Raw genomic sequence first — 19,130 nt, 5'->3', positions numbered from 1 at the left:
AAAAACTCATCGACAATTGGACTTCCAGATTAGACTACGTCAGGGCCAGACGTGACGGTTATATGCTCTAAATCATATTTAAATTATAATGCCAAGAGATTATCTTTCAAATAAACACAATATTATGTCAATTTTTTAAAAACACCTTTTATAATCTTTATAGTCAATAGTAGTAGTAACCAACAAGCGATTTATTAAATTGTTGTATAAGTCGTTGAAGATGGTTTCATTGTCTACTAATACTGTAGCAAGAGAGGGTTACGCTCTAGTGCAGCAATAAAAAAAACTACATAAAAAATTAATACTTCTCGTGGTGTTTACTTACCTTCATTAAGGTTTTGTTGAATAAAGTTGATTGTTAAAACTGCTATTGTTTCATGTTTTTTTATTGATGTTGAATTGGGTCAAATTAAGTCTTTCCTACATGTTGATGGTAGGCTGAAGCGTTGTAAAGGATAAACTAATTGTGATAACATTTAAATGTTAAATTTAAAAAGAGTTTCGCCCCAGAAACTGACAACAAGTTGAAGCAGACAATATTATCTTCAGTAATTGTTGAAAAGTGGGAAAACTCAAGCATATACTTGAAAAATTCAAAAACCACCTGAGTTAGTAGGTTAGATTTAGATATATAAGAAACTCTTGAGATGGGTAGATGACGTAAAAAGAATAGCCAGAACAAATTGAAAGTATGTTCCAGATGGAAGAATTTGGGAAAGTCCTATGTCCCAAAATGGATGATAAAAGACTAAGAAGAACAAGAAGATACTAAAATTATGGTATTTCCAGGGGAGATATATTGCGGATGCAAACAGAACTTCTGTTCAGATTTGTGAGTGACAACTATTTCAGGGATAACACCATTACATATGTAAAATGGTTTTTAACGTGACATTTATGGTCAGCTGACCTCTTTAGTCGCTCTAAAAGGAGCGTCATCTCCTGGAATAGACCCAACGGTTCTATGGGTATCCATAAAGTCTAATGTTGGTTTAATTGACAAACTATTACCAGGTCGAATGTAGTGTGCTTTTTAAAGATGGAGCTTATTCTAGGAGTGATCCAACGTTCATTTATGATACACAAAATATCGTCTGAGATTTTGTGTATCATATCATATTATAGAGTCTATTTCTAGACTGCCACAATAGACATAAGCTAAGCAAACGGTACTAAATGTTAGCAGTTATAAATAAGGAAGAAAAAAAATCTATCTGGCAGAAATGGCGTAAGATATTTAGGCTATATTCAATGTTAAAATTTGAATCATCCAATATAAAAATCTAGATGTAATTTATCGAAAGAAGTAAGAGATTAATAATAAAAAGAGGCCTAGTGGGAGAGGTTTAGGCAGAACAAGCTTCAGTGAAAGTGACAGCAGATATGGACTTGAAAATTTATTGGATAAAGGTAAATTCGACCCCCCGTAGGGGTAAAAATAGAGATAATAGTGACTCGCAAATTTAAGGATGTAATAAATTGTTTTCAAGGCATACTTTTTTGTTGAATTAACGATTTGCTCTGGTGTTGTCCCCTAAATAAATCTTCTTGAAACTTCAAAACATTTTTCCTGAAAAATTTACGTAGACAAACGTAAAGTTTTCCTCTAATACTGTATACTAAATTAAAAAATTTTTCTATAAAAATATCCGTCTCAAAAACTATATTTTTAGTAGTTTAAATAATGAAGTGCCATCATAAATTTCGCTTTTAAATTTTTATTTTATTGTCACAATTTTGAACTAAAAGGATTTATTGTATGCATTTCATCCCAAAATTGCATAGCCTTAGTCTCCGGATGATTATCGTGTAATTTGACTTCTTCTCCTATATCATATACTCGAAATTTGTCCCTAGAAATTGGAAGCCACTCCACAGGAAGAATTTGATCATTTTTATTTACAGTGGGTTGTCCAAATTTGGCAAAATTCGTCCACAGTCTTACAGTTCTTCGAATCGCTTTGTCTTCAGGACTATCTTTTTCTATATCTGGTACGAAATCGGTTTTGAAAAGATAACCACAGTCGTCAGCGTGCGAAACACCTGAAATACATAATGAAAAATTGGTAAAATTGAAATAAGAGATGTATAATGAATACTCGTGAAATCTTTGTCCTTAATATTGAGGCAATAATAATCAAAAAATTAAAACTTTTACATATTCAAAGGAATTACATTTGTGATAAAGTCGTTTCAATTGAGGATACCTTTGTGTCAAAAGAATTTTTACGTCATGTAGTATTTGATCAAATTATAATTGAGTTGGGCGACGCCGCATTAAAGACGCCGATGAAGATATATATTTAGCTTGGATACCGACAAAGAATAATAATTTTTAGGTATGAAGTAAGGTTTTAACGCCCTTTTCCTTTTGTACTCTACAAGGTTATATTTAAAATAAACCACAACCTGTACGTAAATATTGTCTAAAAATATTGTCTTTTAAAGCGGCAACACCGCATTTCGAAATATGGCTACAAGCCTATTCTATCTCATGAAACTTTGTTTTCTATTTATGCGCAGATGACGAGCTACGTCTCGCTTGTCTTAATGTACAAACAAACAATAATAATATACAAACCTGGATCAGTTATATTAACGAATGTTTTTAGAAAGTTTAATTCCGTGTCGTATAAAAATCTATAAAAATATATCGGGTAAGGGTTGGTTTCTAAATGTTCTCTGGCGTTTTTGTAGACTTCGTAGAGAAAATAGTCATCAGTGTAGAGCTAAAAATATAGTATTATTAGCACAGAGTAGAAAGCAGTAGCTAATATCATTTTTACTTGAAAAAACGTCAACTTGACTTTTTTTTTAATTTAACAGTAATGGTAACTTTTTTTACCTTATATATCTTATCTTTATCTTCAAGAGGATCATTGTCGCCAAAATAAAACTTCTTAACTTTGTTAGCTGCCTGAGTATGCAAATTACTTCCTATCCTTAAATTCAGTGTCCTAGGTAACAACGTTTCGTGTATCAACACTAGATTTTCGTTAGCGACGATGCTGTAAACAAACATTCCTTCTCTGGACACACAACCCATCATCATAGGTACTTTGTTATAATTTCCGGATTTTACGATTTCACGTGGATCACTGGATAAGAAAGCGGGTTCTTTGGAGTTGGTTTCAATTATTGGACCATTAGGAAATAATGTTCCAACGGGGTATAACTGAAAATAAAAAAAATTTTAACTATTTTATTTTTAAAGAACTATCTTAAGATATATTTATATTACTTTCTTTTTATTCACTAATCTGATACAGCTATCGTGTTATCATGAGTTATCAGTTTGTCTTGCCGATATTTTTCCATTTTTTCCGATCTTTCGCCAATCTTGCACATTCTGATAGTAGAACACCAATGTTTAAGGCAAATGTGATCGGTGTATCTTATAGGAGATGCTTCCGGTTTTCTTTTTCTTCCACTCGACTCTGTCTTGTGAAATCCTTAGGACATTTTCTTCGAAAAAATTGTACAACATAGACTATTATTTGCTCTTTTTTATATGTCTTTCAGTTCAGTTCTGGTCTATTATTTTATTATATTTTCTATTTACTGGAATGTCTTGTTGTTGTATGAGACATTTATTAAAGATCTGCGACCTAATTTACGGTAGAACTGCTGGTCCGGTTAAAAAAAAATCTATAGGAATATTTCTAGATCTTGAGGCTTTCCGATTTTTCATTTTCTATATGGTTTTTACTATTTCTTTGATCCTTATTGCTATTACCTTATCTGTTCCTAGATTTATATCTTTTCATTATATTTCAAATTTTAGTAGTATATCTTTCAATATTGTTTTATAATAATATAATCCGCTTCCTCCTAAGTACCATCTCTATCGAGGTTGGCGACCATTATGGAAAAGTCTTTTGTGTATAAGAGCATTTCCTTTAGTTCTTAGTCAGTCCCTTATATACCGGAGCCATGATTTCTTCTTTATTTTTTGCTATAATCACCCTATCATCTGCATACCTTTTGTTGTTTATCACAATGCCATTGATTCCTTCTCCTTTCGAACGTTCTTCTAGAGAAGATCGGATTATATATTCAGCATATACAATAAAAATAATTGGGGACAATAACTTACAATTACAATTACATATAGAGCATTTTTAGGGAGCCACATAAAAAGCTTACCTCCGGTGTCTTTTCCATTGCTTCCTCCAGTTCTTCTAGCGTCATATTTTGTAGGTGTTTGAGTATTACTTTCTCGTCATTGGAGTGAATTCCAGCTCTTTCAGCAAATAGATTGGGTTCTATACGGTTCATTGTTGCCCAACAGCTCGTAGCGCATCCACTTTGGAGTATGGCTTTGTGAAATAAACCTACAAATATGTTTTTTACAAAATATCATAAATGGCAAATCTCTCATTCTGTTTTTTAGATTATACTATGTGAAGATACATACATTTTTAAGTTTATGGTGATTTGACGGTAGTATTTTAAATTCTGTAATGATTGACAGTTCCTATGGACCTGAAGAGATCTCTGTTGAACTTATTAACAGCGTAGTTTTTGTAATTCTTCTCAGTAGTCTCATCTTAGCCCTTTCCAATAGCCTTTGTGTTGTGGCTGTGTCGCGTCTTATTTCTGAGACATAAGTCATTATTGGTCTTACACTGGCTTTATAAATTCTTGACTTCATCTCAGTGTTAATGTGTCTGTTTCGCCATATAGTGTTATTAAGGCATCCTGCCAGACTATTCTATTTTGTTGGGTGGATCGAGTAGCTCGTCAGAACTGTTGCTTGTCCCAAGCTCGGATAAAAAAGGAGGGGATCTACAGTCAGGTTAGCCCCCTACTGATAGACTTTAAAACCCTACAGCTCATAGAAACAGGATTATGCCTCAGAATAGGAATGATTTTAAAATGTATTCTGGAAAGAAAGAGCTGACGGAAAAGAGTTAATAAAGAAATGAGAAAGAGACAATTTATGAAATGAAGATTGGAAATAGGACATTAGAAAATATGTTCACCAATGTACTCTTTTATTGTGTCATTAAATTGTTCAGTTCATCGTAAAGTAATAAGAAATCTTTACCTTTGGCCATTGGTGAAAGTACTAAGAGATGAACAGCAACTGCTCCAGCACTCTCGCCAAATATTGTCACATTATTTGGATCACCACCGAATTGTTTAATATTATTTTGGACCCATCTTAAAGCCATTACAGCGTCCTTGAAACCTGCATTGCCTGGTACACCTACATCTGGATCTTTAAAGGCCATGAATCCTAAAAAGTACAAAATATATGAAATTAAAATGCGTTATTGAATGTTTTCAAAGGTGAACTGTGGATGCATGTCGGAATAAAAGGTTATTTCTAGTATCGTTCAATAGCCTCTAGTAAGAGGCTTTGAATTTGCGGTTCACCTAATTCGCTATCGAAGAAAGATCTCCCGACTTCTTGTTGTTTCGTATTGATAGCGTAGCAGGCATGTTATTTTTATTATAACGGACAAATACTAAAGTGCATTTCGCTTCAGTTTGAACTTCCACAAGAGTTCCTAATGAGAGTTCATCTAACTCAAAACACGTGTAGAAGAATGTTGGAATTTGAATTAAAATTAAATGCCATTTTAATTTCATTTTAACGTCTTTTCTCTAAGTAAAGAGTGAAAATGACACCAAAAACGGAATCCACTGTGACTGGGGATGGCGAAAATTTTTAAATCTTAAACAGGAACATCTATTTTTGATTGCAGATTTGGATTCCCTATGAAAAAATAAGTAACTTTTAATTAACACATTTTTTTGAATTGTTGGTTGATAGCACTATAATCGATTTATCCTGATACCTTAGGACAATTATGGAAACGGTTTAATATCTCAAGAAATACACTGCTAAATAAAAAATCAAAAAATAAGTGTTTCATATTTTTCAGAAATCTATTCAATGACGACAAACACGCTTTCCCACCCCACCGCCATGGGTGGGGCAGGGGGCAACTTTGAAATTTTACTTAAAAACATCATACAGACGTGTGGCTAATTCCTAGACAAGTATTTCTTAAATATGATAAAAAACATGAATATAGCCAATTTTAACATTGGAAATTTACAGATATGAAATTAGCGATTAAATAAGGTTATAATATATTAAAAATATTAAGAATAATGAAAGGTAAAATATTTAAGCAAGCACTAAATACTTTTTTAAACACTTATACTGACTTTGGTTCGTAATTCGTAATATAATATAATTTCTACCAAACAAAAACACATAGATAATAAAGAACTTACCTAAAGGACCTAAACGATAATTAATTGTAACTAATACTATATCTTCTCTTAGTAGATAGTCTGGACCATATAATTTCAGGGTATTTGAGCCTTTCGTGAAGCCACCTCCATGGATCCAAACCATAACAGGCTTTAATTTAGAACTTGAAATCTGAAACCATTGAAAACTTTAGTACGTCAAGCTTCGAACACTTACCACCAATATTGGAGCAATTTTTAATTTACGGTTTCTTAAAGTCTTGATTAATAGAAGTTATTTTTCTTCGTCTTCTAGTGCTCATCCTCTTCGTATGTTCGCGATCACATTGATTTAAATAATTTTATCAACGGCTAATCCGAAAAGTTCGACGAACAATAAATATTCAGTTTCATCATCATCCAGCCTCAAGAGTCCACTGCTGAACATAGGCCTCTTCCTCATGTTTCCAACCCCGTCTATCTTGCGCCGCTCTTATCCAGTTTTTATTCAGTTTTCTTAAATCGTCAGTCCATCTTGTAGGTGGTCGACCGACGCTTCTCTTGTCTTCCCTTGGCCTCCATTTCAATAACCTCTTTGTCCATTGCCCATCTGTCATTCTGGCTATGTGTCCTGCCCATCTCCATTTTAGTCTGGCTATCTTCTCGATGATGTCAGTCACTCCAGTTCTTCTCCTGATGTCTTCGTTGGTTATTCTGTCTCGCAGAGTTATTCCTAACATGGACCGCTCCATTCTTCTCTGTGTGACTCTCAGTTTGGTAGCTGCTGCTTTTGTTAAGGTAAGTGTTTCTGCTCCGTACGTCAAGACTGGGAGGACGCACTGATCAAATACCTTTCTCTTTAGGCATGTGGGCAGCTCACTTTTAAAAGTTTCTCTCAGTTTTCCAAATGCTGCCCACCCAACGCCGATTCTTCTCTTCAGTTCATGGGTCTGGTTATCCCTGCCAATCATAATTTCATGTCCCAGGTATTTGTATCTATCTACGAGTTCTATTTCTTTCCCACCAATACTGATGTTCTGGTTGGGTACCAAATTGGTCATGATTTTTGTTTTCGAGATATTTATATTTAAACCTACACTTTCTGTAGCCACAACGAGTTCCTGTACCATCTCTCTTGTACCATCTCTCTTATTCAGTTTAACTGTGTTAAATTTTTCAACTGTCGACCTCGTCTAATTCTGAATTAGATTTAATCCTATAGTAGACGATATTTATCATTTCACTTCACATGCCTAAAATAAAATGCTTTTTGTTAAAACACCAACGTAGAAATGCGAAGATTTTTTGGTTGACGAAACCAAAATTCAGATTTTTCAGTTAATCTGTGTCTTCTATAAATTGCAAGTCAAAACACACGACGAAAAAGTTGTAAGAAAGACATAGGGTACCTAAAAGTTCCATTCCACAACATATCTCCTCAACTAAGCAAAAATCCTTAATATCAATATTGATATCATCAGCATAGGCCAGTATTTGCACTGATTTTATACATATTGAACCAGTGGTTGTGATTTGTTATATATGTATAACTTTTTCCAGAGCCAGATTGAACAGTATACAGGAAAGACGGTCTCCCTGGCAGAGCCCGTTATTTGTTTTAAAGGTTCAGACATTTCCCCCTGAATTCGTACTCTACATTCAACTTTTTCAAGAGTTACTTTTGGTAAATTTACCAACTGGTTTGGTATTTCTAGCTCTTTCATTGCTTTGAACATTTCTCTTCACTATTCACAGAGTTGTAGGCTGCTGCTTTGTAATCTATAAATATGTGATGAGTATCAATGCCATCTTCTAGGGTTTTTTTCCAAAATTTGTTTCAGGGTTGCAATCTAATGAATTGCCGATTTACCACCGCTGAAACTAGCCTGGTATTTTCCCACTATCCGTTCTGCATATGGTTCCATACGGTGACATAGTACTGTGGAAAATATATTATACGCTGCACTTGGAAGCGTAATTCCTCTGTGGTTAGAGCATTCAGAAAAATCTCCTTTTTTGTGTATGGTACAAAGTATTCCAATATTGAAATCATTTGGGAGGGATTTCTGTGTCCATATTTCTTGTAATGCCATTATGGTATCATGGCCACCTTCTTTATATAGTTCAGCTGGGACATTATCTATTCCGGGTGATTTGTTTCTGGCTAGTTTTTTAACTGATCTTTAACTTCAAGAATCGTTGGTGGTTTCTCTTCCCTCTCATCTGTTCCCCTTACCTCATCTCTTTTGTTTTCCAGGTTTTCTTCTTCGTCCTCTATGTTAAGTGCCTGGTTAAAGTATTCCACCTATCTATTCAATACATCTTTTCTTGTTGTTAATAGGTCGCTATTTTGACTTCTGTCTTGTCTTGTGGTTGCTTTGAACTATTTTCTCTTGATGTTAACTTCCTTATAGAATGAACTGAATTATTTCTCTCTGTTGAGGTTTTCTATATATTTAAGTTCCTTATTTAAGTGGTTTTATTTTTTTCTTTTGTGTATCCTCTTTTCTTTTATTCTATTTGTCTAGTAATTATCTACAGTTGTTCTAGTTTGTCGGGTAAACATCTTTCTGTAAGCTTCACTTTTTCTTTTGTTGTATTCTTGCATTCATTGTCAATCCTATTTGATCTTTCCTTGCTGCTTCAATGTCTTCCTTTATTCTGATCCAGTAGGAGTTTATATCTTTGTAGCCTTCTTCATTTACATTTTGATTCCTTAGCCTATTGGTGATGTTTTCCGAGTACCGTTCTGTAATTTTCGCGTCTCTTAGCTTTTGCAAATTCCATTTTTTTCTATGAATTTTATTTTTTTTTTACTGGTGTTTCAAATTCTTGACTATCTATAGTTAGATTATTGCATATACTTTTGTAGAGTTTTTATTGCTGTTATCTTTATATTTCTCTATTTTATTCTGTTCATATTTACTTGCAATAAACACAAAATTTGGATTTAGTAGGTTTCCACTATGTCAGATCATCTGGTTATTGATAGCTCTTTAATTTTTCTTTTCTTTCCATCTGCTTTATCTAAGATATTTAAAGCATTATTTTTCAATACCACACGTAAATTTATCAATTTTTCTCCTATATACTTAAATCATCTTAGTGCTTTTTGTTATATTTGTTATATTGTAATTTACAGTGAGCATTTGTTTTCTGTAATAACTGATTTTCATTATATACAAATAAAACATAACTGAATAAAGTTTATAAAAGTAATAGCCTGCTATTAATATAATATATTATTAAAAAAAGTCATATATTTCATACCTCTTTAGTAAAGACATTAAGAATAAGACAATCTTCCGATCCCGTATACATTTGAAATTGTTTGGAAAAGCACTCGTTTCCTTCTTTGGTGGCGTCTCGAATTCCTTCCCATTTTTCAGGGGGTTGCGGAGCCTAAAAATATTTAGTGTTATTTATGTTTTTTACTAGCACTACGGCCAGTATCAGGAATGGATAATTAAAAGAAATTATGTATTAAAAACACAAATTCATAAAACCTAAAAATATTAAGAGTAGTTCAGATATACGGGACAACGCTTGAACCATCTAAGGTACGCTGATGACATCGCATTGATAACCGATAAAAAAGAAGAATTATTTGAAATGATGAAAGAACTGGACGTAGAAGCTGGAAAAATAGGTCTTAATATGAATTACAGCAAGACCAAAATCATAAAAAATACAGATGAAGACATCACAATGAGGATCGTACAAGATGAAATAGAACAAGTTCAGGATATATCTGGGTCAAACTTAAAAACTTAACAAAGAAAACCAAACAGCAGATATAAAAAGACGAGTTGGACTGGCATGGGCGGCATTTGGCAAGCTAAGCTACATTCTTAAAAACAAAAGATATCCACAGCATATTAAGACCAAAGTATACAATCAATGCGTACTCCCTGTTCTCACTTATAGTTCCCAAACGTGGACATTTACAAAAGCAAACATGGACAAAATCATAAAAACCTAAAAAGCAATGGAAAGACAAATGTTGCACATAAGACTAATGGATAAAAAGAGAAATGAGTGGATAAGAGAGAAAACAAAAGTGAGGGATGTTAGACAAGAAGTTGCAAAATTGAAAAGGAGATTTGCCGGACACAATATAAGACAAAAAGAAGACCGATGGAACAAAATTCTTATAAGTTGGAGACCGTGGGAATATAAACGAAGCAGAGGAAGGTCCCAAATAAGAAGGGCAGATGATATCAAGAAGCACGTGGGCTCTAGGTGGATGACTGTAGCGACAGACAGAGAAGAATGGAAAAGGATTGGGGAGGCATATGTCTAAAGATGGACCGAAGAAAGCTAATTAGATAGAGATAGAGATCTTCATAATATTAATATGATCTGATGTGCGTTTTATAGTAGCCAGAGGTAGTTACATTTAAAAGCAGGTAAATGAACCTTGGAAGTAATATTTACATACATACACGTAGGTCTTAAAATATAAATATAAGTAACGAATAATGAATAAATAAATATAATTAATGAGTTTAAAATTTATGTTCACATTCTTTATATTTAAATTAATTTGCAAAATGAAAATGTAGGTATTCCCCAAAAATGAAGAAAATAATTACAAATTAATTACGTCACTGTTTTAACAAAAATATCTTCTCTATTTTCTTATACATATACGGGTAGTCAAAAAATAAATCGTATCAGATGATTTTTTAAAGGAATTTGGCTATTTTGTGATTAGGCTATTTTTGTAGTAGCTTAGTTGGGGTAGAGAGTTTAGTAAGATCGTCGTTAGAAGGAATTGTCTAATTCATTTTCCAATTGAATTGACAGTTATTACAACATTTTTAGATACCTGGTTGAGTAGTAAAAATAAGGAAATTGTGAATATTGTACTGTACGGACTTAGGTTATAGTAGAATTCAGTTGAGCTGAGCCGCATAATAGTATATTAAAATACATACTAAACATATCCAACAACTCTGATCCATGAGACCATACGCAGAAGATATAACAAATCAATTTAAGACATATACAGAACACTATCATCATAAAAAAGAAAATATACAAACATTAAGTTCTTTAGAACTATGGTCGTACTTTTACGCAAGCACGAGATATTCAATTACAATTCAACAGGCACGAGCGGTATAGAAAAATCACGAAAAATATGGTCGTATTATTTTTATGTAGACATAAAAAATAAAGTTCAATCCCTGTAGTGAAAAATATTTACATATACAATAAAAAAATGTCAAAAACTTCTTGTAATCGTGACAACAGCGATGACCTTGCAACAATTACAACATCCCATTTATTAATATAATAATATAGCAACCACGTGACTATTCGTTTCGTACTTACTTTGAATCTCAGTTCTCCTATTGGCGGTTTGGCATATGGTATTCCAAGAAAACTGTAAAACTGGTTTCCGTCATCATCTTTTTGTTGAATTCCCAACAGTTTACCCTCGTTTATCGTCACTATTGGTCCTGACATCTTACAATACAGTATTAAGCAGGACAATTCAATTAAAAATCATCACAATTAAACACTCGAATAATCAAAGTTTAATTTTTATCGAGTAGAACACGGCAACCTTGGACTATACTCGCGAGTGACTCAAGCAGTGGTGTAGTTTTAGCGAGATTAATAAATTGATGTCAGTGGATAAAAAATCGCGATAAGATGAATAGATCATTTAGATATCAGTGTCGTAACGTATATGCATAGTTAAGATGTTTATATTATAAAATTTTGACTGACAGACTAAATTAAAACAAGATATAATACACAAGTCGTATGAGTTAATTTAGCACACATGACAGTTAAAGGTAGTGTTAGCAACCATACTATTATTATAGTAACTAGTGCAGTTAGAAATTTTACAAAGTCAGTTATAGTAATTGGGCCAGTCCTATAGTAGTAGTTCCAAAAAAAGCATCTGATCAACGAAGAATTTATGTAGATTTAAAAAAAATCATTAAACAAAGTCTTAGATAGTGATCATTGCACTTTACCACTACCAGAAAATATTTTCGCATGTAAAATATTTATGTCCGCAAGCACATCATCGTCGTTATTAATGAACGTATAGTTACATACGAGATATCAGATGTTACTATGGATGAAAATATATTTACTATAAGACAAATTTTGATTTGACTTGAAGAAGGCCTTTGGCTTACTACACAATAAACAATAGATTGAATCCTAACATGTGACATAGCAAATGAAAGTGGGGATATAAAAAGTATATTATCATAGGGTACTATGGATGAAAATAGAGTTAATTTAAGACCAATTTTTATTTATTGACTTAAAGAAGACCTTTAACTAAGTACAAGATAAACAACTGATACAATCCTAATATGCGACATAGAAAATGAAAGAGGAGGTGAACACGATTATATTAAGATAGAAAAAACAAACAAGGTGACTACTAAAAGGGCACTACAGAGCATCTTTGTTATTATTGAACGTATAGTTACGTACGAGGTATCAAATGGCACTATGAATGATAATACATTTACTCTAAGTCAAACTTTTATTGATTTAAAAAAGGTTTCTGAGTGCAAAATTCTAACCGAATTTGATCGTAAAATTGCTCAGCTTCAGTGTCAGTCTTATCTGCTGTAGGCGCATATACCTGCGTCAATAAATTGGCGCTTATTTCAAAAATTATAATTCTGTATAAATATGATATTGAGGAAAAAAATAGGCAAATACCAATGTGGATTCCGAAAAGAAAGGTCAACAATTGATCAGATTTTCCTTCTCAGAAAAACCTTAGAAAAGACATATGAATATGAAATCAATACCCACCACCTCTTCATAGATTTTGAAAGCGCTTATGACAGTGTAGACAGAAGCGCACTTTATAATGTCATGGCAGAACTAGATATTCCGTCGCATCTAATAACATTGGTAAAGGCAACTCTTTCGAAAGTTGAGTGCAAAGTCAAGGTACAAAACAGAGTGTCAAGGTCTTTTCAAACACATACTGGATTACGCCAGGGAGACAATCTATCGTGCCTATTGTTTAACATCGCGCTAGAAAGAGCCATAGAGAAATCGGGCATAACAACCAGAGGTACGATCATCAATAGAAGTGTACAGATATTGGCCTACGCAGATGACATTGACATAGTAACCAGAAGAGAGCTGATACAGGCTTTTGAAACATTAGAAAAAGCCGCGAATACAATGGGACTGCAGGTCAACGTATCCAAAACAAAATACATAAAGGTCACGAACAGCATACAAATAGCGGCATCACAAGATCTGGTGAGAGAAGCACACACACTCGAAGGGGTCTCGAAGTTTATATATCTTGGAATACAACTAAATAACAGCAACCTAGTAAGCGTAGAAATTAAGAGAAGAATATACCTGGTGAACAGAGCTTACTTTGGACTAAAGCAGCTCTTAACCTCACACATAATTAGCAGAAAAACCAAAATACTAATATATACAACTCTTATTAAACCTGTCCTGACATACGCGTCAGAGACATGGACTATGGTAAAAAGCGACGAAGAACTATTAGGCCGCTTTGAAAGAAGAATACTTAGGCACATATTACGCACATATGTACAAGAAAGCGGGATATGACGCAGGCGCTACAATTTTGAGTTGTATCAATGCTATGAAAAATGCAACATCGTCCGGTCTATTAAAATTAGGATACCTTAAAAGAATGGACACTGGAGACCCCTAAAGACAGATATTATATCAAGAGCCAGTAGGAACCAGGAAGAGAGGCAGCCCAAGATCTAGATTTAAAACTAAGTCGAAAATGACTTGAGGAATCTAGGGGTCAGAAATTGGAAAGCCAGGGCGAAAGATAGGGGGGAATAGAGACTAATTCTTGAACAGGCCAAGACCCACACAGGGTTGTAGAGCCAAAGATGATGATGATGATACTACGTTTTGTATGGATTTGTGCAAGTTTCTCGATACAATAAAATCGACTACATTTCTTTAATTTACCTCGTTGTTTTCGGAGTAATAAAAAGAAACATCTGACCATCTTGTTTCCGCTATACGTAAAATGCTGATGTTCATCCGTATTATTTCCTGAACCGCATTATCAAGTTTTTTTGATACAAAGAAGGTTGCGTATTCTCAGCTAATTCGTTTTGATCTTTATCATGACAAGCCGGGGTTCTTAGCACCCTCTGGTGATTTAACAGCTGTCCGGGACTGAGAGACATTGCCTTGAGGTTCCTTGTCAAGATAAATTAATGACTTATGTTGGCCAAGGTGGTTACGATAATTGGTAAGATATTTTTAACTATTTCTATGTTGCATCTTTGTATTGCTGATAGGTTTTATCTGTTTTATTGGTACAGTATTGTAGTTATGCTGTCCTCTTTTCATATGCCAATTGTCTCAAATGTCTGGATTTTGACATTGGTGTTGAACCTTGACTTTGATATTTTTAATGTATTCAGTGTTGGGTATTGAGTCTAGTTAATTTTTCTGACCCTTATACCCTTTTTTGTGGCTAGCATTATGTTACATTGTATTTTTGCCCAAATCTCGTTTACAGTTCTTCCTTTGTCCTTTTTTATACAGCCTGTTTCATAAAACCATTTTATACTCTAGTCTCCTAGAGACATCACGTTTGTTTTTCTAAGACTTTTTTTTTACCGCATCAACCCCTAGGGTTATTAGCGGGTGGTATATCTTTATTTTAGAAAAGTTACATTTAGTATATTATTACAATTTACATAATTTAAGTTTTGGAAAATACAAACATTTTATGTTATGTTACAGTTTGTTATACAGTTTACAATTTTTGATAAAATTTATTGTATTGCTGATGTCTTCTTTTAGAGTTTCTTTCAAAATGTGTTTTAGTTTTGCTGTCGATCTTGCTGTTGAGTACACTGGACAGTCTATCATTATATGTTGCACTGAAAATGGTATTTGACAGATGTGGCAAATCGGCTGAGGGTCCTTGGAGATGATGTATCCATGTGTAAATTTTGTATGACCTAGCCGCAGTCTGTTAATGACTACTTGGTCATGTCTTTTAGCTGGGAGCGGTAGTAAAGCAGAAGTAACATCTGGTTTGATACTTTTTAATTTTGCTTCTGTTTGGTTCCATTTTACTTGCCAGGTTTTGTTCATGTAAGTTTTTATTAATGTTTTTTGGTCTGAAATTGGTATGTTTTGCATAATAGGAATTTTCATGTTATTGATAGTTTCTGTTGCTACTTTATCAGCTGCTTCATTACCCTTTATTCCAACATGGGATGGTACCCATAAAAATGTTATGTTTTTACCACATGTTTGGGCATTGTATAGCATGTCTTTTATTAATGCTAAATTGGCATGAGTAGGATACATCTGCTTGACACCATTTAAGGCACTTAGAGAATCTGATATAATAAGAAAGTTTGTATCAATGCTGGTACATTGGTTCAGTGCGTTGAAGATTGCCTGCAGTTCTCCAGTATATATGCTACACTCCTTGGCTAGACGGGTGACAGAGGTGTTGTCTTCAAAAATAGCTGCAGCAGCTACACCATTACTGCTTTTAGAGGCATCAGTAAAAATTAGTTTGAAATCAGGGTATCTGGAGATGGTAGACCGAAATTGTTGTTGTATTTCAGAAGGATTGTGTGAATGTTTTAGATAGTTAAGTAAGGTAAAATCTACTTTTGGTATTTGAACTTTCCAGGGAGGACACTGGCATCTGTTTGTAGAAGTGGCTCTCAATTGATGTATATCGAATTCAAATCGATTTATTCGTTCATTGAAAGGTAAGTTTCTAGGGCAATAATTTGAGTACAGATTTGGAGGGTTGCTCCTTATTAGGCTTGTTATAAACGGGTTTTCCTTTGCACTGAGATATTTAATAGCACAACACATTGAAAAATATTGTCTTCTGAGACTTAATGGCGGTTCTCCTGCTAGGACTTGAAGGCTGCTAATTGGCGTGGTTCTGAAAGCTCCGAAAACTATGCGTAATGCTGTGGATTGGATGATGTCCAGTTTGTTCATTTGACTTTTAGTAGCAGTTTCGTAGCATATACATCCATAATCTAGTTTGCTTCTAATTAGAGCTTGATATAATCGCAGAAGAATACTTGTGTCTGCGCCCCATTTGTGACTGGAAAGAACTTTTAGAAGATTTATTCTCTGTTGGCATGATTTAATTAGTTCATTTATGTGCGATGTCCATTTTAGTTGAGAGTCGAATGTCATTCCCAAAAATTTGATTTCGTTGATTGTTATAAGAGTATTTCCGTTAAGTTTTAAATTTAAGTGGTGTTGTGTTTTCCTTTTGTCAAATATTATTACTTTAGTTTTTTCGGTTGAAAATCTCAAGCCTATATCTAAAGACCACCCTTCTAATTTATTTAGTGTATTTTGTAATATTGATGCAGCTGATTTTAGGTTTTTACTTCTCATATATATTACAAGATCATCGGCGTAAAGGTTTGCTTTTACTGGAAGCATAAAATGGTTAGATACGTTGTTGATTGCTATTAAGAATAGCAGGGGGCTTAATAATTTGTTTTAACTTTTATACTTCTGTTCTCCAGGAAGTTTTTGGCGAAGGCTAAGAATTTACCATCTATTTTCCAACTCTTCATTGTTTTTAAGATGTGATATGTCCACGTGGTGTCAAATGTTTTTGTGATGTCAAAGAAAATTGCTATTAATTTTTGTTTATGTATAAAAGCTTCGTGGATTTCAGATTCTAATGCTATAATGTTATCTATTGTAGACCGTTCTGATCGATACCCACTTTGGATGGATGTAAGGAGATTTTTCTTTTCTAAGTACCATTTTAATCTTTTGCTTAGAATCTTTTCCATTATTTTGCAGATGCTACAGGTAAGAGATATTGGTCGATACGAAGAAGATAAGTTTTTTGGTTTATTGTCTTTTAAAAATGGTATTATAATTGCTTCGCGCCAGAGAGATGGAAATTTATGAGTCGAATAAATTTTGTTGAAGATCTCTACTAAAGTAACCTTCGCGCTTATAGGTAGTTTTTCTATGAAAATTGGTGGTATGTCATCAGGTCCAGGTGAAGTATTTTTGAGGTTATTAAGACTTTCATTTAATTCATCAAGTGTTATGGAAGTGTTTAGTGGATCAGCAGTATCTTCTATATTAATTTTTGATGCTTCTGTTCTTTCTTTGTGTTCTAAGAAATTTGGGTGGTACTGCTGATTGCTTGAATACAACTGATAGTGTTCTACTAAAATTTCTGAGATTTCGTGTTTGTCTGAAGTTGTTAGATCATTTGTAGTGATTGTGTCAATATGGTTAAATGTTTTTGAACCTTTTATTTTTCTTATTTTTTGCCATATATCCCTTATGGGCGTAGACGAGTCAATTGACGACACGTAATTGGCCCAGCTCTCTTTTTTTGCTTGTTTTATTAAAAATCTAGATCTGGCCCTTAAAGATCTAAAATTGTTTAAGTTATTAGGTGTGTTAAACTTCTTGTATATATTAAAAGCATGTTTTGTTTGCTTTAAAGCGGATGCGATTTCAGTGTTCCACCAAGGAAGAGGAGCTTTTGTGATATTTTTGGTTTTTCCTATAGAATCTCTGGCTGCGTCTAAAATTATACCATTGAAAGATGATAGAGTTGTGTCTATATTATCTGATATAACGAGATTTGGTATACGTATGCTTACTAAGTTCGAGTATTTTTCCCAATCAGCTGACTTTAATTTCCAAGTTTCATATGGTGTTGTACAGGTTTTTTCATCTTTGTCGTGAGTAATTATTATCGGAAAATGATCACTGTCGTATAGGTGGTCCAATGTATTCCACTGTAAAAATGGAGCTAAAGTTGAATCACTGATAGATAAGTCTATGGAGGAAAAAGTGCCATTATGTGCATTGAATCTAGTAGGCGCTCCTGTGTTTAATAAAACTAGTTTTATGTTATTAATTGCGTCTAATAATATTCGTCCATTTTTATCTGTTCTTTGTGATCCACATGCGATGTTGTGACAGTTTGTGTCACCCAAAATTAATTTTGGAGATGGAATTTGTTTATTTACATTTTCAATTGGTTTTAATGTGGCTTCGACATCGAAAGCCTTTTTCTTTTTTTTGGGTGCGGATTTTTTTGGAGTTATGAAAGTTTCGTTTAGGTTTTTAGTTTCTGAGATTTCAGGAGAGGTTGAAATTTGCCTTTTTGCTTGATTGGTTGTTTTAGTATTATTGCTGTTAGCTGTAGTTGAAGGTATGCTGTGTACTATAAGCGAATCATTTGTCGTTGGGATATCTGCAGAAATAGGGTTGGAACGGTTTGTTGTATCATCTGAAATATTTGTTGCTGAATTATTCTGATTTACTTCCATGGGTTCGAGTTCTGAGGTATAAGGATCTTTAAGTGTTTCTGTACCAGTTGATGTTGATGTGCAGTTTTCGTCTTTGTGGCCAGTAGTATTACATCTAGAGCAATTTAAACCATCTAGGGATAGGAAGATTCTGTAAGGAGTGTTGTCATAGGTTATTAAGATTGTATTTGGAATTGGTTTGGTGATTATCGGAGAGACAAATATTTGCCGCCTAAAGCTTAAGACATGACTATACTCAGACTCGGGCATGCCAACTTTTAAAAACGTTAATTTGGATACTGCAGTTATTTCTAGTTGTTTCAGTTCGTCTTCTAGAATACTGTTCGGAATGCTGGGGCAGATGTTTGATATTACTAGTCTCCTTGCTGGCGTAATAAGTCTTCGAATTTCTATCTCATTGCCTTGGATGACTACTGTTTTATGGTTGTTTAGTAAGGTATCTACTATGCTAGTATTGTTCAAGTAAATACAAACTCTGTTGTTAGCTATTCGTGATGCAAAAATAACATTTTTTGGTGTGAGTAGAGACACTATGGCTACTATGTATTCATGTATTTTAATACCTTGGATAGCTGACAGAATAATGGCTTGTTCTTTTGA

The 19,130-nt window shown here is 33.7% G+C and overlaps 1 protein-coding gene across 1 annotated transcript in view; it reads right to left on the bottom strand.

Moving 5' to 3' along the window:
- Positions 1–1,702: 1,702 nt before the first annotated feature.
- LOC140444671 (uncharacterized) overlaps positions 1,703–19,130 on the bottom strand; it is a 48,404-nt gene continuing 30,976 nt past the window's right edge. Inside the window, exons 9-17 of the mRNA XM_072536432.1 lie at positions 18,361–18,660; positions 11,551–11,722; positions 9,481–9,612; positions 6,253–6,403; positions 5,051–5,242; positions 4,147–4,334; positions 2,846–3,175; positions 2,582–2,729; positions 1,703–2,043 (exon numbers count right to left, since the gene is read on the bottom strand). Of these exons, the coding sequence (XP_072392533.1) occupies positions 1,730–2,043; positions 2,582–2,729; positions 2,846–3,175; positions 4,147–4,334; positions 5,051–5,242; positions 6,253–6,403; positions 9,481–9,612; positions 11,551–11,722; positions 18,361–18,660 (1,927 nt within the window). The 3' untranslated portion in view covers positions 1,703–1,729. The remainder of the gene's footprint in view (positions 2,044–2,581; positions 2,730–2,845; positions 3,176–4,146; positions 4,335–5,050; positions 5,243–6,252; positions 6,404–9,480; positions 9,613–11,550; positions 11,723–18,360; positions 18,661–19,130) is intronic.

The sequence above is a fragment of the Diabrotica undecimpunctata genome, chromosome 6, assembly GCF_040954645.1.
Source record: "Diabrotica undecimpunctata isolate CICGRU chromosome 6, icDiaUnde3, whole genome shotgun sequence".
Taxonomy (NCBI): domain Eukaryota; kingdom Metazoa; phylum Arthropoda; class Insecta; order Coleoptera; family Chrysomelidae; genus Diabrotica; species Diabrotica undecimpunctata.
The sequence above is the reverse complement of the archived record's forward strand: the minus strand, read 5'-3'. Positions and strand labels throughout refer to the sequence as shown.